Here is a 21,161-nt window from a genome sequence, read left to right as displayed (position 1 = left end):
TAATTAATAATATAATTTTATTTTATTAATTATTGAGTTACTAGTTGCATCATATCATTTACCTAAAACAAATTGTCTGCTTTCAACCTCTCCTCTAAATATATTTATTTAATTTTGCATTGATTTCCTTTATTTCTAATTTTAGTTTTGAAATTATGACAGAAAAAGACAATCATCTTACTGGTGGGGGGACTAATTTAAAACTCAAACCCTAAATACTTCTTAACAGATAATATTTTTTGAGAAATCGTAGATGTAGATCCTTTCTCTTTTGTCTTATCTTTAGGATTTATTTGGTTTCTATTAATTAATAATGGATGAGTATTAAAGCTATCACATTGAGAGGATGGTACAAAACAATTTACTCATGACCTAAGATCAATTATTTTAAAAAAACTAAATATATTATTTATATATAATTAATTAATTTGTAATATGAATATTATAGTTTTAGTCTCTTTTTTTACGTTGAAATTAGAAATTTGAAATTAAAGAAGAAATAAATTTTAATTGAGTCTGAGTTCGATTGGCATGAGTATTGTTGCCAATACAGGGAAGAAGTTATGGATAATTTTAATCATGATATCAAAAAAAAAAATCTTAAACACCTAATTGATCATAAAGAACTAAAAAAAGTTGATTTTATTCCTTAAGATAAGGTGAAGCTTCTTAATGTTGACTGATTTTTTTAGCAGCAGAAGAAGAAAACATAATGAATAAAAAACCATCAAATCAAGGCTTTGTAATAGAATGGACATGAAATATATGTTTGCTGAACAACAACAACAAAAAAGACATGAAAATATGTTTGATGTTGGAGCTTTTGGGCAATCGATTGCTTAAAACTAAACTGTGTTTCCCATGTTTGTTTTCGAAGCAATAATTCACGTGATCTCCTAACAATCAAAATTTTTAGATAAATTTCAAATTAATTCGGAACATAATTTAAAATACATATATTAATAAGAGTCGTATATGGCATATCAATTTTAAAAAAGTTGGTAAATTAATCCCTACACGTTAGATGAAACAGTAAACTAGTCATCGATCCTATTATAAATAGGTGCATATGGCATATCACATGTCATTGTTTGGTTAATCTGTTAATCATATCAATTTTTAATAGTACAAATGGATAGAATTTTTAATAAAAAGAACCGATTTACTTTTTTATTTAACATATAAAATTAATTAATTTATTTTTTTAAATAAAAAGACCAAAATGTAATACGAATTCCAAGCCTAATTAATGTAAAAGTATAATGACTCTGTGATTTACATACATACCAAATTAATGAAGGGCAGATAGCCCATATAGGTGTAGTGTTAATAAATTTTCTAGGTCATTGCTACTATGTGTAGCATTATTATTAGTTAAATTTATTACTATGAACTCATACTATTGTGTGTTAGGGTATAAAACAAATCATTCTCTAATACTTAAAGGGTTTAGTATAATACATTAATTAAGGTTATTATCGATTTAACTGATTCAATCGTTGATTTAATAGTAATTAAATAAATAATTATAAAGTTTATTTATGTGTCTAAATCAATATACTAGTTGATTGTCGATCCAACAGTTCAAATAACACTGTTATACATAGCAATATGTATAATACAAATTCAAATAATGAATATATCCGAAGAATTAAAAACTAATCCACATTTTCAAAAAAAAAATTCACAAATCTATTATAGAAAAAAACCCAAATAATTAATAGGGAAGTAAAATAAAATGATATTTTATATAGTGCACAAATTGACATCTAAGCACTAAAATGTGCCATCTGATCTTTTGCTTAAGTTTCTTAGCTAGGATTTTTCAGTCAGAGGCTCACAGTTTGTCTTCAAGCAGCTACATCCCAGAAGTAACTCAAACCATTAAGGACCCACACACTTGTTAATTTTTGCAAAACATTCCCTCTTCCCAAACAAACAAAGAGAGTAGCTACACACACAATTAATTTTCATATCTTCCCCCCTATATACCATTTAGATTCTAACATGTAGTTCTTTTAGCTTGCTTTGATTAAAATCCCTTTTCTTTTCACCCCCTCTTGTAATGGAGCAAGAAAGGTATTGGATGTGGACAAGGAGGAGACATGGTTTGACTTCTCATCATCATCATCATCATGTTGAATCATCAACAAAGGAGGGTGCATATTATGCTTCATGGGAAGAACAAGCTTTTGCAGAAGATGCTTCTGGTACTCCTGGTGGGTGTATATGGCCACCAAGGTCATATTCTTGTAGCTTCTGTGGGAGAGAGTTTAGATCAGCTCAAGCTCTGGGTGGTCATATGAATGTTCATAGGAGAGATAGAGCTAGGCTAAAACAATCCCCTCCATCTCCATCTCCTCCCCACCATGAGCACCATCATCATCAGAATAACATTCAGGATCCCTTTTTGCCTTTGGGTTTTCCGTGCCAGCCTGATGAGGTTTGTAACTTTCTTTATAACCCTAACCCTAATTCCAATCATGGTACTACTAAACAGGATTGTCCAGGGCCTCCTCTTTTCTCTTCACCAAAACCATGGTCAAACTTGACAGCTGACAGATATGGAGGAGACAAGAGTCCAAGAACCCTAGTTGTTCGAGAAACACACAAAGAAGACATCACTGTCGGTTGTAAGAGAAAGAGAACCGATGATCACACACCCACCATGACCTTATTACCATTCTTCCTCGAGCCGATTTCAATTCAAAAGCACCATCATCATCACCCACCAGCTGATGAAGACAACAACATAGATCTTGAGCTAAGGCTTGGCGATCCACCCAAGGTAAAATAGTTTCATCATAAGACCATATTATAACTGGTCCTTACTTTCTATAATCATATGTTTGTCTGTAAGACAGCACTGTGACCTCATTTCCATTATGTTTGATGAAATTACTTTATGACCTTTCACATGGTGTAACAAAAAAATTACATATGATTGAATTTTTTTTACTATATATCATTCCCATGCATATGATTTGATTAGCTTGTTCTTCTTGAGTCTGAGACAGTACTGTAGATAGTAACTATATGATATTTGTACCATTTTAACTTTGAAATCAAAGGTCGATAGTAACTAAAAGTTGCTGGCCTTTATTTGTGTTGTACTGCTCTAGGGTTTTCATTTAGTATATAGCTGTCTTCAGTGAAACAACACATGAATATATATTCATCTGCTGCATGCATGTGCCAAGACATAGATTTATGAAATTAAAAAAAAAGTAACCAGCTGGAATATCATTGATGGCGATGATGATGCAACCATAGATGGATGGAATGTTTTTTTTATATATATATATATATATATATATTCAGTAACATAGATGAATGTGAGCTTAGAGAGTATGGGTTGCCTGTAAGCAAAATGCATAGAACATTGTGACCACTCATATAATTAAGCTCTTTTTCCCATTCAATACCTCCTTCATTCACATTCCATATCAACAATTTACTAGGACACATATTGCATTTTGGCCCTCTACTAAAAATATGAATAAATTAGTATTTATAGGTTAGATTAAAGAGCACATGAGTTACACGTGGCATGCCTACATGTAACTGTCTGATTATTCCGTCAATTATACTAATTTTTAATGGTAGAACTGAATGTAATTTTTAACAAAAATGACTAGTCTACTCTTTAACCTAACTTACAAAGACTAATTTACCTGTTTTTTGGAGTAAATAGAACAAAATCCAATCTAACTCCTATTATAAAAACTTCATCAATGCTATTACCCTATAAAAGCTAAATCAAACTAAACCCACAAAACACAACACTGGTAATGAGGTCAGATACATAGCAACATGGGTTCCCTTTTGAGCTTCTCTTCTTCATTATTTTTTCTTATAATCCTTCCAAATTTGCCACCAACTCTGGAGAATCATTACATTTAAGTATTAAAAAAATGATACAACAACATGCTTTATTCATATTTTTTAATCATTCAAGGAGAATATTATGCCACCATCCATCTTTTTGTTCCTTGTTCCATTGCCCAAACTCTTAATATAATAAAGTATAAAAACCTCACATTATTTTATATACGCCTTAATAATCTCATTACAGAAGCAAAGCTTTAAAAGCCTAGACCTTGAGGCATAATTTGATGGAGCAAGCAACAACATCAGCTTGGCTTTTTCGAGATATATATAGCTTCACCACTATAAGCTAGCTAAAGGACTGAAAGTAGTTTTAATGAATTTTGGACATGAGATAATAAAAGGAAGAGTACAAATAGAGGAAAATGAAATGGCTTGCTTTGGCTTCAACAAAACTACAGCCTACAGAGAGCAGGGATTCAGAAACTGACTTCTTTTTTTTTTTATTACATTATTGAGAAGACCAACATGCATGCATGCGTGGGTTTTGGTCTGTTTGAGAGCATTTTTGTAATACCAAATTATTGTTTAAAAAGAAATTTGAGAATTTCGAGGAAGAAAATCCAGAGGAATAATTAATAATGATAATAATAGTAATTAGTTTGACAACTAAGAGAGTGTATATACATATATATTTGCATGGGAAGATGTTCCATTTCTTCACGAGCCAACTTTCGCTTTCAGTTTCAGATCAAAATTCAATTCCCTTCTCTCTTCAACTTGTGCCATTCAGCAGTTAAATGTCAAAAATCTCCCACTCTTTTCTTATCCTTTCTCTTCCTTTTAATATTCATCTTTATAATATTTAACTGTTATTCCCATAGTCCATAATTGACTCCTCCATATAAGGATATTTTGATGGAGAATATTCACCAATAGACCCCTTTTACTTTATTATACCTACCAAAAAATCCATATGTAAAAGTAATTTGTCTTCACTTACGTTATCGTGTAACGGTAATCTGAGAAGTTGACTATTTTGGTAGTTTACCCATAAATTTTAGACTCCATAAGTAGGGTTGACAAGAATCCTATAAGGGTATGGTAAACATTAAAAAAATTTTAAATTGCTTGTGGAATAAAATATATATACGATCAATGTAGGAAATGCTCACCCATAATAAAATACTTAATTAAAATTGTTAAATGTGTATGATCTTAGTCCATGTTAGCATGGTTGAAAGAATCGGACCAAATCGACTTACAGGGTCAAGAAAATGTATTTTAACCGGTTCGATTGATTATCTAAACTAGTAAAAAGATCGATTGAACTTATTAAGAATCGATTAAACATGATTAAATCTAGTTTAAATATTTTTTTGTTATGATTTATAAAATGAATATTTATATTCCTTTTTATGTGTTTATTTGGGTTTTTTTCAATTTTTGTTATTTTAATAAAAAATTTTAATTTTTTTCATGATTAAATCAAAATTTGATGGTCTAATTAGTTCGACTTTCACCATTGTTTTCATAATGTTGCATATTAGCCACTATGTATTCATATAATCACTATGTATGTATATAATCACTAGTTAAAAAGATGTAAAGAACAACACTGTCTTAATATCAAGTTTCAAACATAAAACAAAACCCTTAGTTACCACAATTTGAGCATAAAATCTGTTCTTCATTTGTTAATTAGATTTATTTGATTCGTTGCCTAATTTGTATATATCAGATCAAAGAGTAAATTTGTCCTCCTGTTAAAAACACTATCCTTTTTTACGGTTAAAATTTGGTCTATGTATGTTAGCATGAGGCACATTATTTTTTAGTTATTCTATCAGCCACACTAATTTTTAATAATATAAATAGATGAATTTTTTAACAGAAATAACCAATTTTTTCTTTAATCTAATGTACAAGAAAAATGTAATCCAACTCATTATATTGTTTGCTTCCAAAGTATTTTACAATTGAATTATTTGTTGGGCCATAATACCCCCATCCTATAATTATTTTGGGCCACATCAAGTCCAATAGTCCAACTAGTGTGGGCAAACCCTAAAAATGATAAATTTATTATATAATTCTTTTAAAATTTATGAAATTATAAATTAATATAATGATAGAAATATTACTCATATTTTACTCTATTTAAAACAATTTTCTAATTTGACCCCTTTAAACTAAAGTCAATGCAAGACCAATGCAACACTTTCGCTCGGCTTTGGTCATTCACTTAAGGTGAATTTGAATGGGCGGTGCGTTTACCTGCAGTTAGTGTAAAAATAGCGGTGGCAGTGGGATTAAATATTGTAGCGTGAGACAAAAAGTAAGCCAAAAGCATTGCACCGCACCCAATCGCCCATCCAAACCCACCCTTAAACAACAATCCAAATGAATAATTATAAAATAAATTACCTATTGAATGATATATTTTGCAAATTTTAATTTTATTTATATTTTCCCATTATGAATAATTTAAGAATTGTATAAAGATTATAAATGTATACATAATTTATGCATAAACAATTTGAATTTGAGGGATTAAAAAATAACTTTTTTAAATTTTATTTACACTATCAAAACAAAAATATAAACATATGTGTCGAATGCATAGATATACAGTTGGGATTGGACCAAAAAGTGTTGGCTACAATAATAATGCACAATGCGTTCCTAAAGGGAAAATGGGGTACGATACTTGAAAATGATATTATTTTATATTATATAATTGTTTTATATATTTTTTATTCTATATAACTTATATGTTAAATTTTTTATAATTTTTTTGAATATATATTTTTTTAATTTTGGATTTTTTAAAGGGTATCATATTATCAATTGTCATTTGCAAATGTGGCACGTTCTAGACTTGATCATGGGTCGGATCGGATCAATGCAAAATTTTAAGTTCATTTTCTAAGCTTGTGTTCAGCCTGACACGAAAAACTAAAATAACCAAATTCGGTCCAGATAAAAAATATTAAACCCGAGTCCGGCCCGACCTCGCATGTATTAAATTTCTTATATAAAAATAAATTTAAAAATATAATACATTAAATAGACTAAAAAATTAAAATAAATGTTATACTTAAATAACACTAAGATAATAGCAACTTAGCAAGCAAATGACTCTAAAATAAATGTTATACTTAAATAACACTAAGATAATAGCAACTTAGCAAGCAAATGACTCTAAAATAGTAGCAAAATTAACAATAAAAGAAGAGTTATACATTATCCAAATAATAACAACAAAATAGTAGAAATAAAATAACAAAATCGAGGCAAAAAAAAGGTCAAAATAGTTTGCAGATTCATGACGTTCAAAATTGTTTCACGGGAAAAAAAAAACTAAATTGTAGAATAGAAGGAGAATGAGAGCTTTTGATTAATATAGACGGTACAAATACAACAACTATTTTAATACGATGCGTTTAATTTTTTTTTTACGATATAGTATCGTTATAATATTTAATTTATTATTATGTTATTATTACCCTAACCAGAAATAAATGTAAGTTAATTCAGAAAACCTTTTACTATTATTACTAGAGAAAGATTTAACACACAAACAGCAGATCCAAAGTGCGTTTTCATTATTGTTACTAAGCAAAGATTTAGCATTAAACTGTTTAACCAACTTTCTTCCCCACTCAAACTGGTCAATACCCACAATTCTATTTAGTCCATACATTCATTTTCCCTACAATTTTCTTGTCTACCTTACTCTGATTCAATTAATTTTATCCTTTTATAATTTTAAAATTATAAATTAATGTAAAAGTAGTAAAATTTCGGTTTAACCCTTTTAAAATGGGTTAATATACTATTCGGTACCCAAGTTTGGTTTTAATGTTTAATGTAATACTTGAATTTAGCTTCAATCTTCACTACATGATGTCAAATATTTATTACACTATTGAAGCCAAACTCAAGTATCAAATTAGGTCCAAAACAAGTCAGATACAAACATTGAAGTCAAGATCAGATACCGAATGTTATCATTATCTTTTTAAAAATTAAAAAAAATCAAGTATATATAATGATAAAATTATGCTTTGATCCCTTTAAAATTTTATAATTTAATTTTACTCCTAAAATAAGTTTATAGCTTTGCCCTATCCAAAAACATTAGAGTTTGAAATTGTCTCAACAAGCATCCCAATGAATTCAACTTAAAATGATTAGATATCAAAATGATTTGAACTTGTAGTGATCATATCCAAAAGAACTTAGATATCAAACACGAGTTAAACGAATCAAAATTTAAAATAACTCAAATAAGCTATAATTAACCACACGAACTCAAAAACTTTAAACATTGACCTAACCCCACACTCTATTTTGTCGTACAACACCGGCCAAGAACTAACCAAAAGTAGAAGGAATAATGATTTATTTAACTCTCTAATTTAAAAAATAATAATTTTAACCCTTCATTTAAATTTTCATTTCTTTCGGTTATTAAATTTACGTTGTTCGTTAAATCACCTCAAAATAGAAAAAAATTAACATTGATTAAATTTGCTAGTGTGGGATAAACATGGATATTAAGTTAAGGAGAAAAGATTGTATAAAACTATAATCTCACGTCATCCGTATCCCTTTCCAATAGGAGAATGACAAATCAAAATTTTCCTCTTTATTTTTAGGATTTTTAGCAGTTGAATTTAAATTTTTGGAATGAAAATTTATTTTCCCGTGTCAGTTTCATCACCTGTTGAAATAATAAGCAAATGCCTACAATTTTTTCTCTCTCTTCCATCAAACACGACCTGGAAAATGTTTACAATTTCCCTTCCACTTCTCTTCTTCCTCATTGTCTCACCTTCTTCTTCACAACCCACCGAGTTCTTCTTCTCTGGATTCAAACACTTAATCGATCCCAACAACTTAACGTTAGCAGATGAGGCTGAGATTGAAAAAAATGGCGTTTTGCGTTTAACCAATCACACCCATTTTTTACAGGGTCACACTTTTTATAGCTCGCCGTTTAGGTTCAAGAACTCAACTGATGGCCGAGCTTTTTCGTTTTCCACCACCTTTGTTTTCGGCATATAAGTGGTGATGGCTTTGCTTTTATCATCACCCCATCTAAAAATCTAAAAGCATCTTCTGGTCAGTACCTAGGGATGCTCAACGCAGCCGACCCGGGTAACTTGTCGAACCATCTTGTTGGAATTGAGTTCGACACGGTTCAGAATTTGGAGTTTAAGGACATCGACGACAACCATGTCGGCATCGACATTAACAGGTTGGTCTCCAATGCTTCGGTTGCTGCCGGTTACTATCGCCAGGGTAGTTCCACAAAGCAAAACCTTAGTCTCAAGAGTGGGAAACCAATCCAAGCTTGGATTGATTATGATTCAATCGACAACGTTATCAATGTAACGATTGCACCCAGTTCTAAAAGACCAACAACCCCAATCTTGTCGTTTCATGTCGATCTTTCCCCGTTTCTTAATGAGTTCATGTACGTTGGTTTCTCAGCTTCAACAGGTCAGCTTGCTAGCTCGCATTATGTTTTAGGTTGGAGCTTGAAAATCAATGGACAAGCTCAAACTCTTGATCTATCTTCTTTACCGTCATTCTCCAGACCACCAAAAAAACATACAGCTTTAACAGTTGGTATGTCGGTTTCAACTGCCAATCTTGTCTTAATTGTTCTTTCCGTTGCGATTTATTTCATGACCAAAATGAAGATTGGGAACTGGAGATTGGGCCACAAAGATATACTTACCATGAACTCAAACAGGCAACCGATGGTTTCAGCGACAAAACATTTCTCGGACAAGGTGGTTTCGGTCGTGTTTACAAAGGAACACTTAAAAACTCAAAACCTGATGTTGCTGTCAAGCGAGTTTCCCATGAATCAAAACAGGGTTTACGTGAATTCATGTCGGAAATTTCGAGTTTGGGTCGGCTTCGACATCGGAACTTGGTTCAATTATTGGGATGGTGTAGGAGAAGAGGCGATCTTCTTCTTGTTTACGATTTCATGGCTAATGGAAGCTTAGATAAGTTGTTGTTTGATAACCCTAAAACAATCCTGAATTGGGACCACAGATTCAGGATCGTAAAAGGTGTTGCTCCTGGGCTTCTCTATTTACATGAAGGATATGATCAAATTGTGATTCATAGAGATATTAAAGCTAGTAATGTGTTACTAGATGATCAATTGGATGGAAGGTTAGGAGATTTTGGCCTCGCGAAATTTTATGAACATGGTTTGAACCCAGGGACAACTAGGGTAGTCGGCACGTTGGGGTATCTAGCACCGGAACTTTTCAAAACCGGGAAGGCCACGACAAGCTCTGACGTGTATGCATTCGGGGCACTCTTGCTCGAGGTCGCTTGTGAGCGTAGGCCTGTCGAACACAAGGCATTGCCTGAGGAAATGGTGTTGGTTGATTGGGTATGGGAGAAATATAGGCAAGGAAGGATGGTTGGTGGACACTAAGCTACAAGGCCAATACAATGAAAGTGAAATAATGATGGTGCGTAAATTAGGATTCATTTGTTCCAACGATGTGCCTGCATTACGGCCCAGCATGAGGCAAATAGTGCTGTATCTCGATGGAGAGGCTGAATTAATTACCAGAAAATTTGAGGCCACCGGCTGCATTTGACGGCAATGCCGAGGAGGCCCTTATGTTGCACGATTCTTTGGTGTAACATAATGTAACAAGTTTGATGTAATTTTTAAATAATGTGGTCGTGATTAAAGCAAGAAACTTTTGGATAGAATTGGGCCAATCACGTTTTACATACTTCTTCTATTGGGTTATTGATACGTAACCCTTTAAACAACGTAGCTTTATACATTTAATACTTAAATCTAATTCCATGGGGGATTCACTAGTTTGACTTTCTAGAAATAGATATTGCAGTAAGGCAAGATGACATAAAAGAAACTGTTAGGAACAACCGACACCTAACAAAGATATGTTCATAACACAAATCTGTTTTGTCTTCGTTATCAAGTTTCAACGTTAGGAAGTTGAAGGCTACCCTGCACCACATTAACCCCTTCTTTACTCTTTAATATCCTTTTTCTCCTAAACGAATCTAGTATTTTATGAGTATTCAGACATAATATGAGGACATGATATTTCCTATATTCATTAAATACATAAAACTTTTACGATATTTAATTATCTCTACATTTGGTCGAAATAAAATAAAATAAAATATGAAAATAATTGGTCGGTTTTCAGTTCTGAGTTAAAAATTCAGAATCATGCATGGAGTTTTCAATGTTTTTTAATGAACCAAATGGACGAATGTAACATAAAAAGCTAATGAATCTTCAAACATTTTCCCTGCCTTAAACACCACTCCACAGGGATTAACCAGCAACCAGTTGGGTCAAATCAGCAAGTTGCTGCTAAAAGACAACCACCTAATTAACAAACTAATCACTCCTTGTCCTGTAATATAAATTCATTCACTTGTTCCTTTTCTCAACATCCAAATCAGTATTTTGATCCCACTTTTGACTATCAGCTGAAAAAGATTAAAAAAACGTAGATATGGTTTCTGTTCTTACATCATCAGCCCTTTTCAAGACTTTATTGTTCCTATCTTTATGTTCTGTCTGGTTATTACCTGATTTAGCACTTGCAAAACATGCAGGCATTACCAGGCATTACAAGTTCAATGTATGTTTTGCTTCCTATCCTATCATTTTGGCTAACATTTATGTTCTTTCTAATTCCTTTTAATCTTTCCACAGATTAAAATGCAAAACGTGACAAGGTTGTGTCAAACAAAGAGCATTGTGACGGTCAATGGTCAGTTCCCGGGTCCTCGTATAATAGCGAGGGAAGGCGACCGGCTTCTCATCAAAGTGGTCAACCATGTTCAATACAATGTCACTATTCATTGGTATGAAACTTCAATTTCCTATTACTTAAAGGGTTACCATTTTATTACAAATTATGCAAATGCTGGCATTTTATTACAACTTGTAAAACCAGGCATGGAATCCGGCAATTACGGAGCGGATGGGCCGATGGACCTGCTTATGTCACACAGTGTCCGATTCAGACAGGGCAATCCTATGTATACAACTTCACCATTACAGGCCAAAGAGGGACCTTGTTTTGGCATGCACATATCTCTTGGCTGAGAGCTACTTTGTATGGACCTATTGTTATCCTCCCTAAACGACATGCATCTTATCCGTTTCCTCAACCTTTCAAAGAATTTCCGATCGTATTCGGTAATTACAACATGACAACTTTTCTTATATCGGGTCACCTAAGAACAATATGTTTGAATCTTGGGTTAATTTGTTCGAGTTTTGCAGGGGAATGGTGGAAAGCCGACACTGAAACGATTATAAACCAGGCCATGGCAACCGGAGGGGCACCGAATATCTCGGATGCATTCACCATTAATGGTCTCCCAGGCCCTTCTTACAATTGCTCAGCTAAAGGTACCACATCATATTATTACATTCACTGTCAAATTCAAGACATCGACTTACAGCAAGTACACTAAATGTATGCAGAAACGTTCAAGCTTAAAGTGAAGCCTGGTAAAACCTATCTTCTTCGTTTAGTCAATGCTGCACTCAACGACGAGCTCTTTTTCCGTGTTGCAAACCACACCCTAACCGTCGTAGAAGCCGACGCGGTCTACGTCAAACCATTCAAGACAGACATTGTACTCATTACACCAGGCCAAACCACTAATGTCCTTCTCAAGGCCAAATCCAAGACCCGAACGCCAAATTCGCTATGTCAGCTAGGCCTTATGCCACCGGACCGGCCACTTTCGACAATACCACGGCAATCGGTATCTTAGAATACAAGAAATCCGCTTCGGCCTCGAGCTCTAACAACATGAACATCCCATTACTAAAAGCAAAACTTCCACAGTTCAATGATTCCACTTATGCTATGAAATTCAACCAGAAAATCCGTAGCCTCGCCACGAGAAAATTCCCGGTAAAAGTCCCCAAAAAAGTCGATAGACGGTTTTTCTTCACGGTCGGGTTAGGGATACTCCCATGTTCAAAAAACCAAACATGTCAAGGTCCTAACAACGTAAGACCAGCAGCTGGAATTAACAATGTCTCATTTGTACAACCAAATACGGCTCTTCTCCAAGCTCATTTCTTTAACCGATCAAAAGGAGTTTACACCACCAATTTCCCGACCAACCCACCATTCAAGTTCAACTACACCGGCACACCACCAAAAAACATCATGTTAGACAGTGGAACCAAACTGGTGTCCTTAAATTACAACACCAGCGTAGAACTGGTAATGCAGGACACAAGCATCCTTGGTGCTGAAAGCCACCCTTTACATCTCCATGGCTTTAACTTCTTTGTATTAGCTCAAGGCATTGGCAACTTTGACCCTAAAAGAGATCCAGCCAAGTTCAATCTTGTCGACCCTGCCGAGAGGAACACGGTAGGGGTACCGTCCGGCGGGTGGGTCGCTATTCGGTTCCTAGCAGACAATCCAGGGGTTTGGTTCATGCATTGCCATTTGGAAGTACATACAAGCTGGGGATTGAAGATGGCATGGGTGGTTAATGATGGAAAAGGCCCTAAACAGAAACTAATGCCTCCACCTGCTGATCTTCCTAAATGCTGAACCATTCTTTTTCTTTAGCTTGAAATTGTTTTAAATCTCTACTTTTGACTACATAATGTAAGAGACAACAATTCTTCCTTTACAAATATAATTTCATTTTTCCTTAAACTTTTGGCCTCATTTACACTCTCAAATCTAATACAAATTTATCTTATCAATAAAGTATATATAAACAGTAATGTCATTAAAATTTTAAGAGTTAAATTAATTTTTCCATCTAAAGTTAAGGGGCCAAAGTGATCCGGAAAAAAAATTAGTTAACTTCAAGGACTAAATTTGTCATTATGCCTAGTAATTAATTTATGGTCAATATATTGACAAAATTAATCTTTTGGGGTTAATCTAAGAAAAAAGAAAACGTTAAGGGGCATACGAGTAAAACGAGAGAAAAATATTTTAACGGCACCGCACCATCTCCTATGAACAGTTGTCTCCCAATACCAACTTCTCAAATAAAAAGCTCCATTCTTTTCTTTTTTTTTCCTTTGATAAAGATCCCACCTTGTCATTTCACCAGCACCGGAGACGCCGTCGTTTTAAACGCCGGCGCCTCCACCACCCGTGCCGACCGAAAGCATTACAAGAAAACGCACAGCTTTTAAACCATGACGCGAGGCTTCAGCTTTTCTTTGCCTGTAATGGTTGTCGTTTCGGCCATCGCGTTCGTCTATTTCTGTACGGTCTTTGTTTTCACTGATCGCTGGTTTGGTCTAATGACCTCTCCCGGTATCATGAACGCCGTCGCTTACACCGCTGTCTCCGTCATGTGCGTGTTAAATTACGTCTTTGCTATCTTCATGGATCCAGGTCGTGTCCCATCTACTTTCTTGCCCGACATTGAAGATTCCAAGGTTCCTATCCATGAGATCAAACGCAAGGTACGCTCAGAAAACATGAACCAATTCGATGTTTAGCTAAGATTGTCTATGTTTTCTTGTCCTGAAAGACGAGAATGTTTGATTGGTTTTCTTTTTGTAAAGTTTGATCCTTTAAGTAAGAAAAAAAAATTGATTCTTGCAATTTGGATTTGTTAGAAACCAAAAGAACAATTTTGGGATTGTTAGAATTGTTTTGATTATTGCATGCAATGATTCAAATGAGCTGATTTTGAGGTTGCAACATATTAGCAAATTTTGGAATTGAGGATAAATAGGGTAGATTCAATTACCTAAAAGGGGAATTTTTTTTAATTAGGTTTTATTTATTATGTGTCAAAGATGCCAAAAAAATAAGATGAGCAAATTTCATTATTATAAACATTCTAATAAACAGATAAATTACTGCTCTGTATTCAAAGGTTTGTTTGATATATGCTGCATTGTAGAAAGCTATATTACTCAGACTCGTATAGGAGTGTCGGATACAGGTATATCTGATGCAGGAAAGCTGAGTTCTTTCAAGTTTTTCGATTTATTTTGGGGTCCTTTGAAGATCATATCTCTATATTCATTTATGAATGTGTTAGGAAATGGGTACTTATAAGAAAATTGAAGAGCCGGAGCGATATAGATAGAAAGCCCTTGCAGTATCAAACACTGTTATGTCTTATTTGATTGTTAACCGTAATAGAGACCGTTATTTCAATGCTGCATCGTTTGTGTCAGGATGATGCACTGGCTGTCCTTGAGGTCCCTCTAATGACCGGTGCTTTTTTTGTCGTGTTGCATCACTGTTATAGTTTCCTTGTTCTTTCGGATGAATAACTTATAAAGGCATAAGTTGATGTGATCGTGGGTCACATTTGATCTTAATATTAACATTTGGAAGAAGTTGGTTTTCCCTTTTTGCTTGAATCTTGTCTTCTATTCGAAGACCGGTTTTGATTTTGTCAAAATAATCTCAATGGTACAAAAAATTCCACATGTAAGCGGAGTTAAAATCTTCATAATTTGGGTCAACTCCTCTAGACAGTATGCTTAACCCAGGGTAGTCAATGGAACTTTATGGTATTCAGGAGGTTAATAGACATCCTTACCTTTTTTGTCGCATTACTTCTATTTCTGTCATCTTTTTCAGATTCCAACTTTTTTGGAATGTTTTTTAGGGAGGGGACTTGAGATATTGCCAAAAGTGTTCTCATTTTAAGCCTCCTCGTGCACATCATTGTCGTGTTTGCAAGATATGCGTTTTGAGAATGGTACGTGCAATCTATGTCATCATTCATGCATGCTTAATTGTCATCGATACTAAATGTGCTCTTCTTGATTCACAAGGATCACCATTGCACATGGATAAATAATTGCGTCGGCCATGCCAACTACAAGGTCTTCTTCATCTTTGTCGTATATGCAGTAATTGCTTGCATCTATTCTCTGGTATGTTATATCATAGTAACATATTGATATGTTTAGTCTCCTTGCACATAAGTACCACTTTTTCCTTTGGATTGGCCTCCGGCATGGTGTATGGTTTTACCGGGGCCACCCCAGCCGGATTCTGGTAAAGTCTTTCAGTCCTTTTTCTCATATATTTTTCTACTAAATGTCAGGTTTTACTCGTGGGTAGTCTAACTAATGATTCCCAAAACGACAAGCAGCAAAGTGCAGACTCTTTCAGAATCTTATACGTAATTTCAATGATACCACGTTTCTAAAGCTAGAACTTGTCATACTTATGGTATGCTAATGGCTTAGTATTTTTCAGGTTATTTCCGGATTGTTGCTTGTTCCCTTGAGTATGGCCTTAAGTGGTCTTTTAGGTTGGCATATCTACCTCATTTTGCAAAATAAGACAACAATTGAGGTAATGAGGATTATTGTTTCTTGTATTTTTGTTTATTTCTAATCATATTTCCCACTTGGAATGATTGTTTTACTTCCTTCGGTTTTCGTTTTTAAAAAACCGGCAGTATCATGAAGGGGTGAGAGCCACATGGCTTGAAGAGAGAGCAGGGAACGCCTATAAGCATCCATATGATCTCGGTGCCTACGATAATCTAACAACGGTAATAACTAGTAACGAACCTGCTCTCTAACCTTTCTCTGTACTGAGGCATGTAAATGCTGCAATGGTGGCTTTTACAAAACTATAGTAATAGGCCATTTTCAACTTTTTCATATGCTCCCCATCTTATTGTTTCAGGTATTGGGTTCAAATATCATTTGCTGGATATGCCCTACATCAAAGCACATAGGTAATGGTCTCCGTTTCCGAACGGCCTATGATGGCTTACCAGTTACATCAACATCAAAATGAAGTTTGCGTGTTACTTGTGGTAACATGAGGGCTTCAAATATCCCCAGTTTTCAAGTTGTAGCCTATAATACCGTCACCTCCTGGTAGTCCAGGACAAAGAAGCCCCGGTGGCGCCAGCAAGTGATAATGGAGGAGGATCTGAAAAAGGACCTAAAGCAAGGCAGTTTCAAAAAGTAATTTAGAAATAGGATTAATGGGGTTTTTTACTAATAGGTCATAACAATGTAGAAGTGATCATGCAAATCAACAGATACAAAGTGTATCAAATCATGTAAACACATCTGCACAACCCTTCTAACTAAATACAAAGTTTTTTCATTTTCAAATTTACCATATCGTCCCACTTGGTCTTCGTACTTTCTACAATCCTATGATTACATCAAAGGACCTAAATGTGGTTTAAGGAGGACCTAAATGATAATATAAAGATTTAAGCAGGGGTTAAATATGAATTTAAGAAAAATACAGGTTTTTCCCCAAATTTGCCTTTGTTTATCACGTAAACATAAAAAAGAAAAACGGGGGCGCCCACCTTATGCATGGCGCTACCTCCGAGAAAACAAGCTCGCGTCGCTCATCTTAGGTTTATCATATCACGCGCTCTGTTAAATTGCAAAACAAACTCTTCAAACATTAACAAAGCTTTAACTATTTTAATTGGCTCGTGTATTTCACGCTCACCGACTAAGTACATTAGAATATTTCAACTGTATGCCAAGCTCCGACCGTTCTTTGTGTATTAAGGAACTTAAAAACAACATTAAAAGCAAACAGACAAACAAAAAAAGAACATAATAAATTAAATGAGATAAATCCATCAGATGCTTACACCTCAACTTGCTTTGTATACATTCCCTCAACTGATCAATCAAACCATTCATCCATCCATTCTTCAATGATATGTACAAACATCAAACGAATCACTCCAAAACAAGACAAAAAAAGAAAAAGAGAGACAATTTTGATATCTTTTTAAGCATCAAAATCAACACTGCGGAAGATCAGACGGTGGTGGTTGCAACTTTTGGTTTGGTCCTGGACCATCCAACACTATCCATGTCATTCTCAATCCCCAACTTGTATGAACATCTAAGTGACAATGCATGAACCATGCACCTACGTACACAACAAAACACAAATACAGATTATTTGATATTTGTTGCACTCATATATAATATTACCTTGGTAAAAGTATCATGATCTTTATATTAGGAGTTAGATTACATTTTACCCTTCTACTTTAAATATGAGTAAATTAGTCCATGTACGTTAAATTAAAAGGTAAATTGATCCTTTCTGTTATAAATTTCATCCATTTGTACTGTTAAAAACTGATATGGCTGACGAAATAACCAAAAAATGACACGTGTTACCTTGTGCTGATTTACAAGGACCAGTTTTCAATAACAGGACTGGATGAAACATTTAAGAAAAGGATCGGTTTACGTTTTAATCTAACATAAACGTTTTTTAAGTATAGAGGGCAAATGCAGTCCGACTCCAAGTAAAGGGCCTTCATGTCTTGAAAAAGATGAATTTTACCTGGATTGTCCGCAAAAAACCGAATAGCGACCCAACCGCCAGCCGGTACACTAGCCGTGTTCCTCTCCATCGGATCGACAAGGTTGAATTTCAAAGGGTCTTTATTCGGATCATAGTTGCCGAAACCTTGTCCAACGATGAAGAAATTGTATCCATGAAGATGGAGTGGGTGACTCTCTGCACCAAGTATGCTTGTGTCTTGCATCACTAGCTCGACACTTGTGTTAAACGGAAGCACCACTGCGCGTGTTCCGTTCATAACGTTAGTGTTGTTCGGTGCGGTTCCGGTGTAATTAAATGGAATTAATGGTTGTGTAGGAAAATCTGTAGTGTATACTCCATTTTGTCCGAAGTAATATGCTTGAAGTATAGCTATGGTTGGGAGTTGAAATGAAACATTGTTTACCGAAGCAGCGAATTTGCTTGAATTGTTAGGTCCTTGACAGGTTGTGTTTTTCGGACAAGGGTTCGTCCCGAGTCCGACCGTAAAGAAAAATTTCTTGTCGACGGTTTTCGGTACGTTAGCAGGGTATTTAGCATTGCCTAAGCTACGAAATTTCCCTGTAAAGTTTACTACAAATCCCGTAGCATTAATAGGAGGGAGTACTGGTTGAATTATGGTAAGATTTTTAGATGATTTGTGATTATGATGGGATGGATGTTCATATTCGAGAATCCCGACAGTAGTCGAGTTATCGAAGGTGCCTTGTCCGGTAACGTAAGGCCTAGCAGCCATTAAGAAGGTGGCGTTAGGGAATTCAGGTTTGGTTTTGAGCAGAACATTTGTGGTTTGGCCCGGTGTGATGAGTAACTTGTCGGTCACGAAAGGTTTGGTATATACCGCATCACCTTCGACCACCGTTACCGTGTGATTGGCAATGCTGAAGAAAAGCTCATCATTAAGTGCAGCATTGATTAATCGGAGAAGATACGTCTTTCCCGGTTTCACCTTCAACTTATAAGTGTCTACAAACATTCGTACAGGGTACCGAAAATTATGACGTTAAACTCCAACTATCACATTGCATGAATGGTTCAATTTTAGCACTAATTTATACATTACCTTTAGAAGAACAATTGTAGAGTGGACCTGGGTAGCCATTGATAGTATATGCATCCGAAACATTTGGTCCAGCACCTGTTTGTAGTGCTTGGCTGATTATAGCTTCAGGGTCCGAATTGAACCACTCTCCTGAAACCCCAAACCCGAAACCGGATAAGCCGATGCTTATGCCTTACATTAATGTTATTATTACATATGCCAAGTTTATCTTACCAAGCATGATGGTGACTTCCTTGTCGGGCTTCGCAAACGGATACGATTCATTACGCTTCGGGAGTATAATTATCGGTCCATAAATCGATACTCTCAACCAAGATATATGAGCATGCCACCACAGAGTTCCTCTTTGTCCTGTAATTGTGAAGTTATAAATGTACGACTGGTTTGCTTGTATAGGACATTGTGTTATGTAAGACGGTCCGTCCGACCATCCTGTCGTTAGCTGTCGAACACCGTGCCTGTTTGAGACAAAACCAAACAAATCATTAGAAAAAGCAAAAACAAGTTCAACATCGCATTACCATTCGAACCAAAGATTCATACCAGTGAATGGTGACATTATTTGCAATATGATTAACCACCTTAACAATCACTCTATCACCTTCCCTGGCCACTAATTGAGGCCCCGGAAACCTCCGGTTCACGGTCAGAACCGTCCTCGTGTGGCATAGTCTCGTAACATTGTGGTACTCAACCTTAAATCATTTAAACAACAACACCACATTAAAACATTATGAAAAACATAAATTGAAAAAGACAAAAGCAAAGCAAACAGTTCCATCAGTACATTGAACTTGTAGTGTCTTGTTTCACCAGCTGCATTGTTCATAAACAGCAATAAAACCCAAAAACAAAACAGCATATGTGAAGCTGCCATTATCCTTTTTGTTTCAATCGTAAACTTAGAATAAGAAAAAAGCTAAGAACAAGGAGGGTAATATATAGGAATAAAATGTGTGTGTATATATATATGGTTGAAATATGTTGATTAGGTGCTAAGGGTTTTTTTTTTTTTTTCACTGTTAAGATGGTCTTGGTCGAGCTGAACTTTAGAGTGTTGGTAAAGTAAAGAGTTTTATAATTATTTTTATTTTATTTCTTTTGGGTTTGTTTGTCTAAACTTTGAAGTAAATCTTGATTACCAGAATGACCTTTTTCTTGATTCGTCCTTTTTACAAAGACATAAAACAGGTAGATTATGCACATCAAATCATCACTTAAGAATCTACTTAGTGGTCCTTATTATGTAATTAAAAAGAAGTGTCAATTTATTTGGACTACTTGTGTGTACAAACAAATCCCATAGCTGGTATATATACAGAAATTAACTTAGTTGACAAGAGAAGAAAAAAAAAAGTAGTCAAATACCTAACATCAGGTAATATGATGAGTTAATCACTAAAATTTTCAAGTTTTTTTTTTTTTTGGTTTAGAGTGTAACGTGTTTCATCGTTGCAGTCGGTATTTTTTTTTCATTATGATTTGTTACAAGTCATAGATGCGTTTCTGCTAAGAGTTAGATTGCATTTTACCCTTATCTACTCAAAAAATGGGCAATTTAATCTTTACGTGTTAGATCAGAGAGCAAATCGATCTTTTCTATTAAAAATTCCATTTATCTGTATTGTTAAAAATCGGCGTAATTGATAGAATAACCCGACAGTGACACGTGGGATGTCACATATAGCTCGTCCTAACATCAAGGACCAGTTTTTAACAGTAGAAATGAATGAAATTTTTAACAAAATGATTAATTTGCTCTTTCTTTGACATACATGGACTATTATGCCCATTTTTTTAGTAGAGAGAGTGAAATGCAATCCAACACTTAATACAAGAACTTCTATAATACTTTTAGCTATGTTCACCTAATTTACTTCAATTCTCTTCCAATTTCCTTGGAGCACTTG

The 21,161-nt window shown here is 34.6% G+C and overlaps 4 protein-coding genes and 1 pseudogene across 5 annotated transcripts; 4 read left to right on the top strand and 1 right to left on the bottom strand.

Moving 5' to 3' along the window:
* Window positions 1-1,813: 1,813 nt before the first annotated feature.
* LOC121202792 (probable transcriptional regulator RABBIT EARS) lies at window positions 1,814-2,961 on the top strand. The gene has a single exon (XM_016824395.2). The coding sequence runs from the start codon at window positions 2,066-2,068 to the stop codon at window positions 2,795-2,797; it is 732 nt and encodes a 243-aa protein (XP_016679884.2). The 5' UTR covers window positions 1,814-2,065; the 3' UTR covers window positions 2,798-2,961.
* Window positions 2,962-8,622: 5,661 nt separating this feature from the next.
* Window positions 8,623-10,515, top strand: LOC107898068 (L-type lectin-domain containing receptor kinase S.4-like; annotated as a pseudogene).
* Window positions 10,516-11,308: 793 nt separating this feature from the next.
* On the top strand, window positions 11,309-13,533 carry LOC107898837 (laccase-4). The gene is given in 6 exon segments (XM_016824393.2): window positions 11,309-11,501; window positions 11,576-11,727; window positions 11,820-12,064; window positions 12,152-12,280; window positions 12,356-12,562; window positions 12,565-13,533. Coding segments are annotated over 6 exon segments (1,749 nt in total). The 5' UTR covers window positions 11,309-11,372; the 3' UTR covers window positions 13,452-13,533.
* A 344-nt stretch (window positions 13,534-13,877) lies between these two features.
* On the top strand, window positions 13,878-16,976 carry LOC107898836 (probable protein S-acyltransferase 16). Of its 2 annotated transcripts, none has more exons than XM_016824391.2 (7): window positions 13,878-14,329; window positions 15,496-15,588; window positions 15,665-15,766; window positions 15,940-16,017; window positions 16,095-16,193; window positions 16,300-16,395; window positions 16,533-16,976. In XM_016824391.2, exons 1-7 carry the CDS (start codon window positions 14,057-14,059, stop codon window positions 16,644-16,646), a joined length of 855 nt encoding a protein of 284 aa, XP_016679880.1. In that variant the 5' UTR covers window positions 13,878-14,056; the 3' UTR covers window positions 16,647-16,976. The 2 variants fall into 2 exon arrangements, with proteins under 2 accessions (XP_016679880.1, XP_016679881.1); XM_016824392.2 differs by having other exon boundaries at window positions 13,879-14,329; window positions 15,665-15,715.
* Window positions 16,977-17,433: 457 nt separating this feature from the next.
* Window positions 17,434-20,184, bottom strand: LOC107898067 (laccase-17). Its single transcript, XM_041105324.1, has 6 exons — window positions 20,039-20,184; window positions 19,795-19,946; window positions 19,465-19,709; window positions 19,252-19,380; window positions 18,189-19,154; window positions 17,434-17,762 (listed from the first exon to the last, which is right to left on the bottom strand). The coding sequence occupies exons 1-6, from the start codon at window positions 20,126-20,128 to the stop codon at window positions 17,632-17,634; spliced, it is 1,713 nt and encodes a 570-aa protein (XP_040961258.1). The 5' UTR covers window positions 20,129-20,184; the 3' UTR covers window positions 17,434-17,631.
* Window positions 20,185-21,161: the final 977 nt, after the last annotated feature.

Source organism: Gossypium hirsutum, chromosome D11 (genome assembly GCF_007990345.1).
Source record: "Gossypium hirsutum isolate 1008001.06 chromosome D11, Gossypium_hirsutum_v2.1, whole genome shotgun sequence".
In the NCBI taxonomy this organism is placed as follows: Eukaryota; Viridiplantae; Streptophyta; class Magnoliopsida; order Malvales; family Malvaceae; genus Gossypium; species Gossypium hirsutum.
The sequence above is the reverse complement of the archived record's forward strand: the minus strand, read 5'-3'. Positions and strand labels throughout refer to the sequence as shown.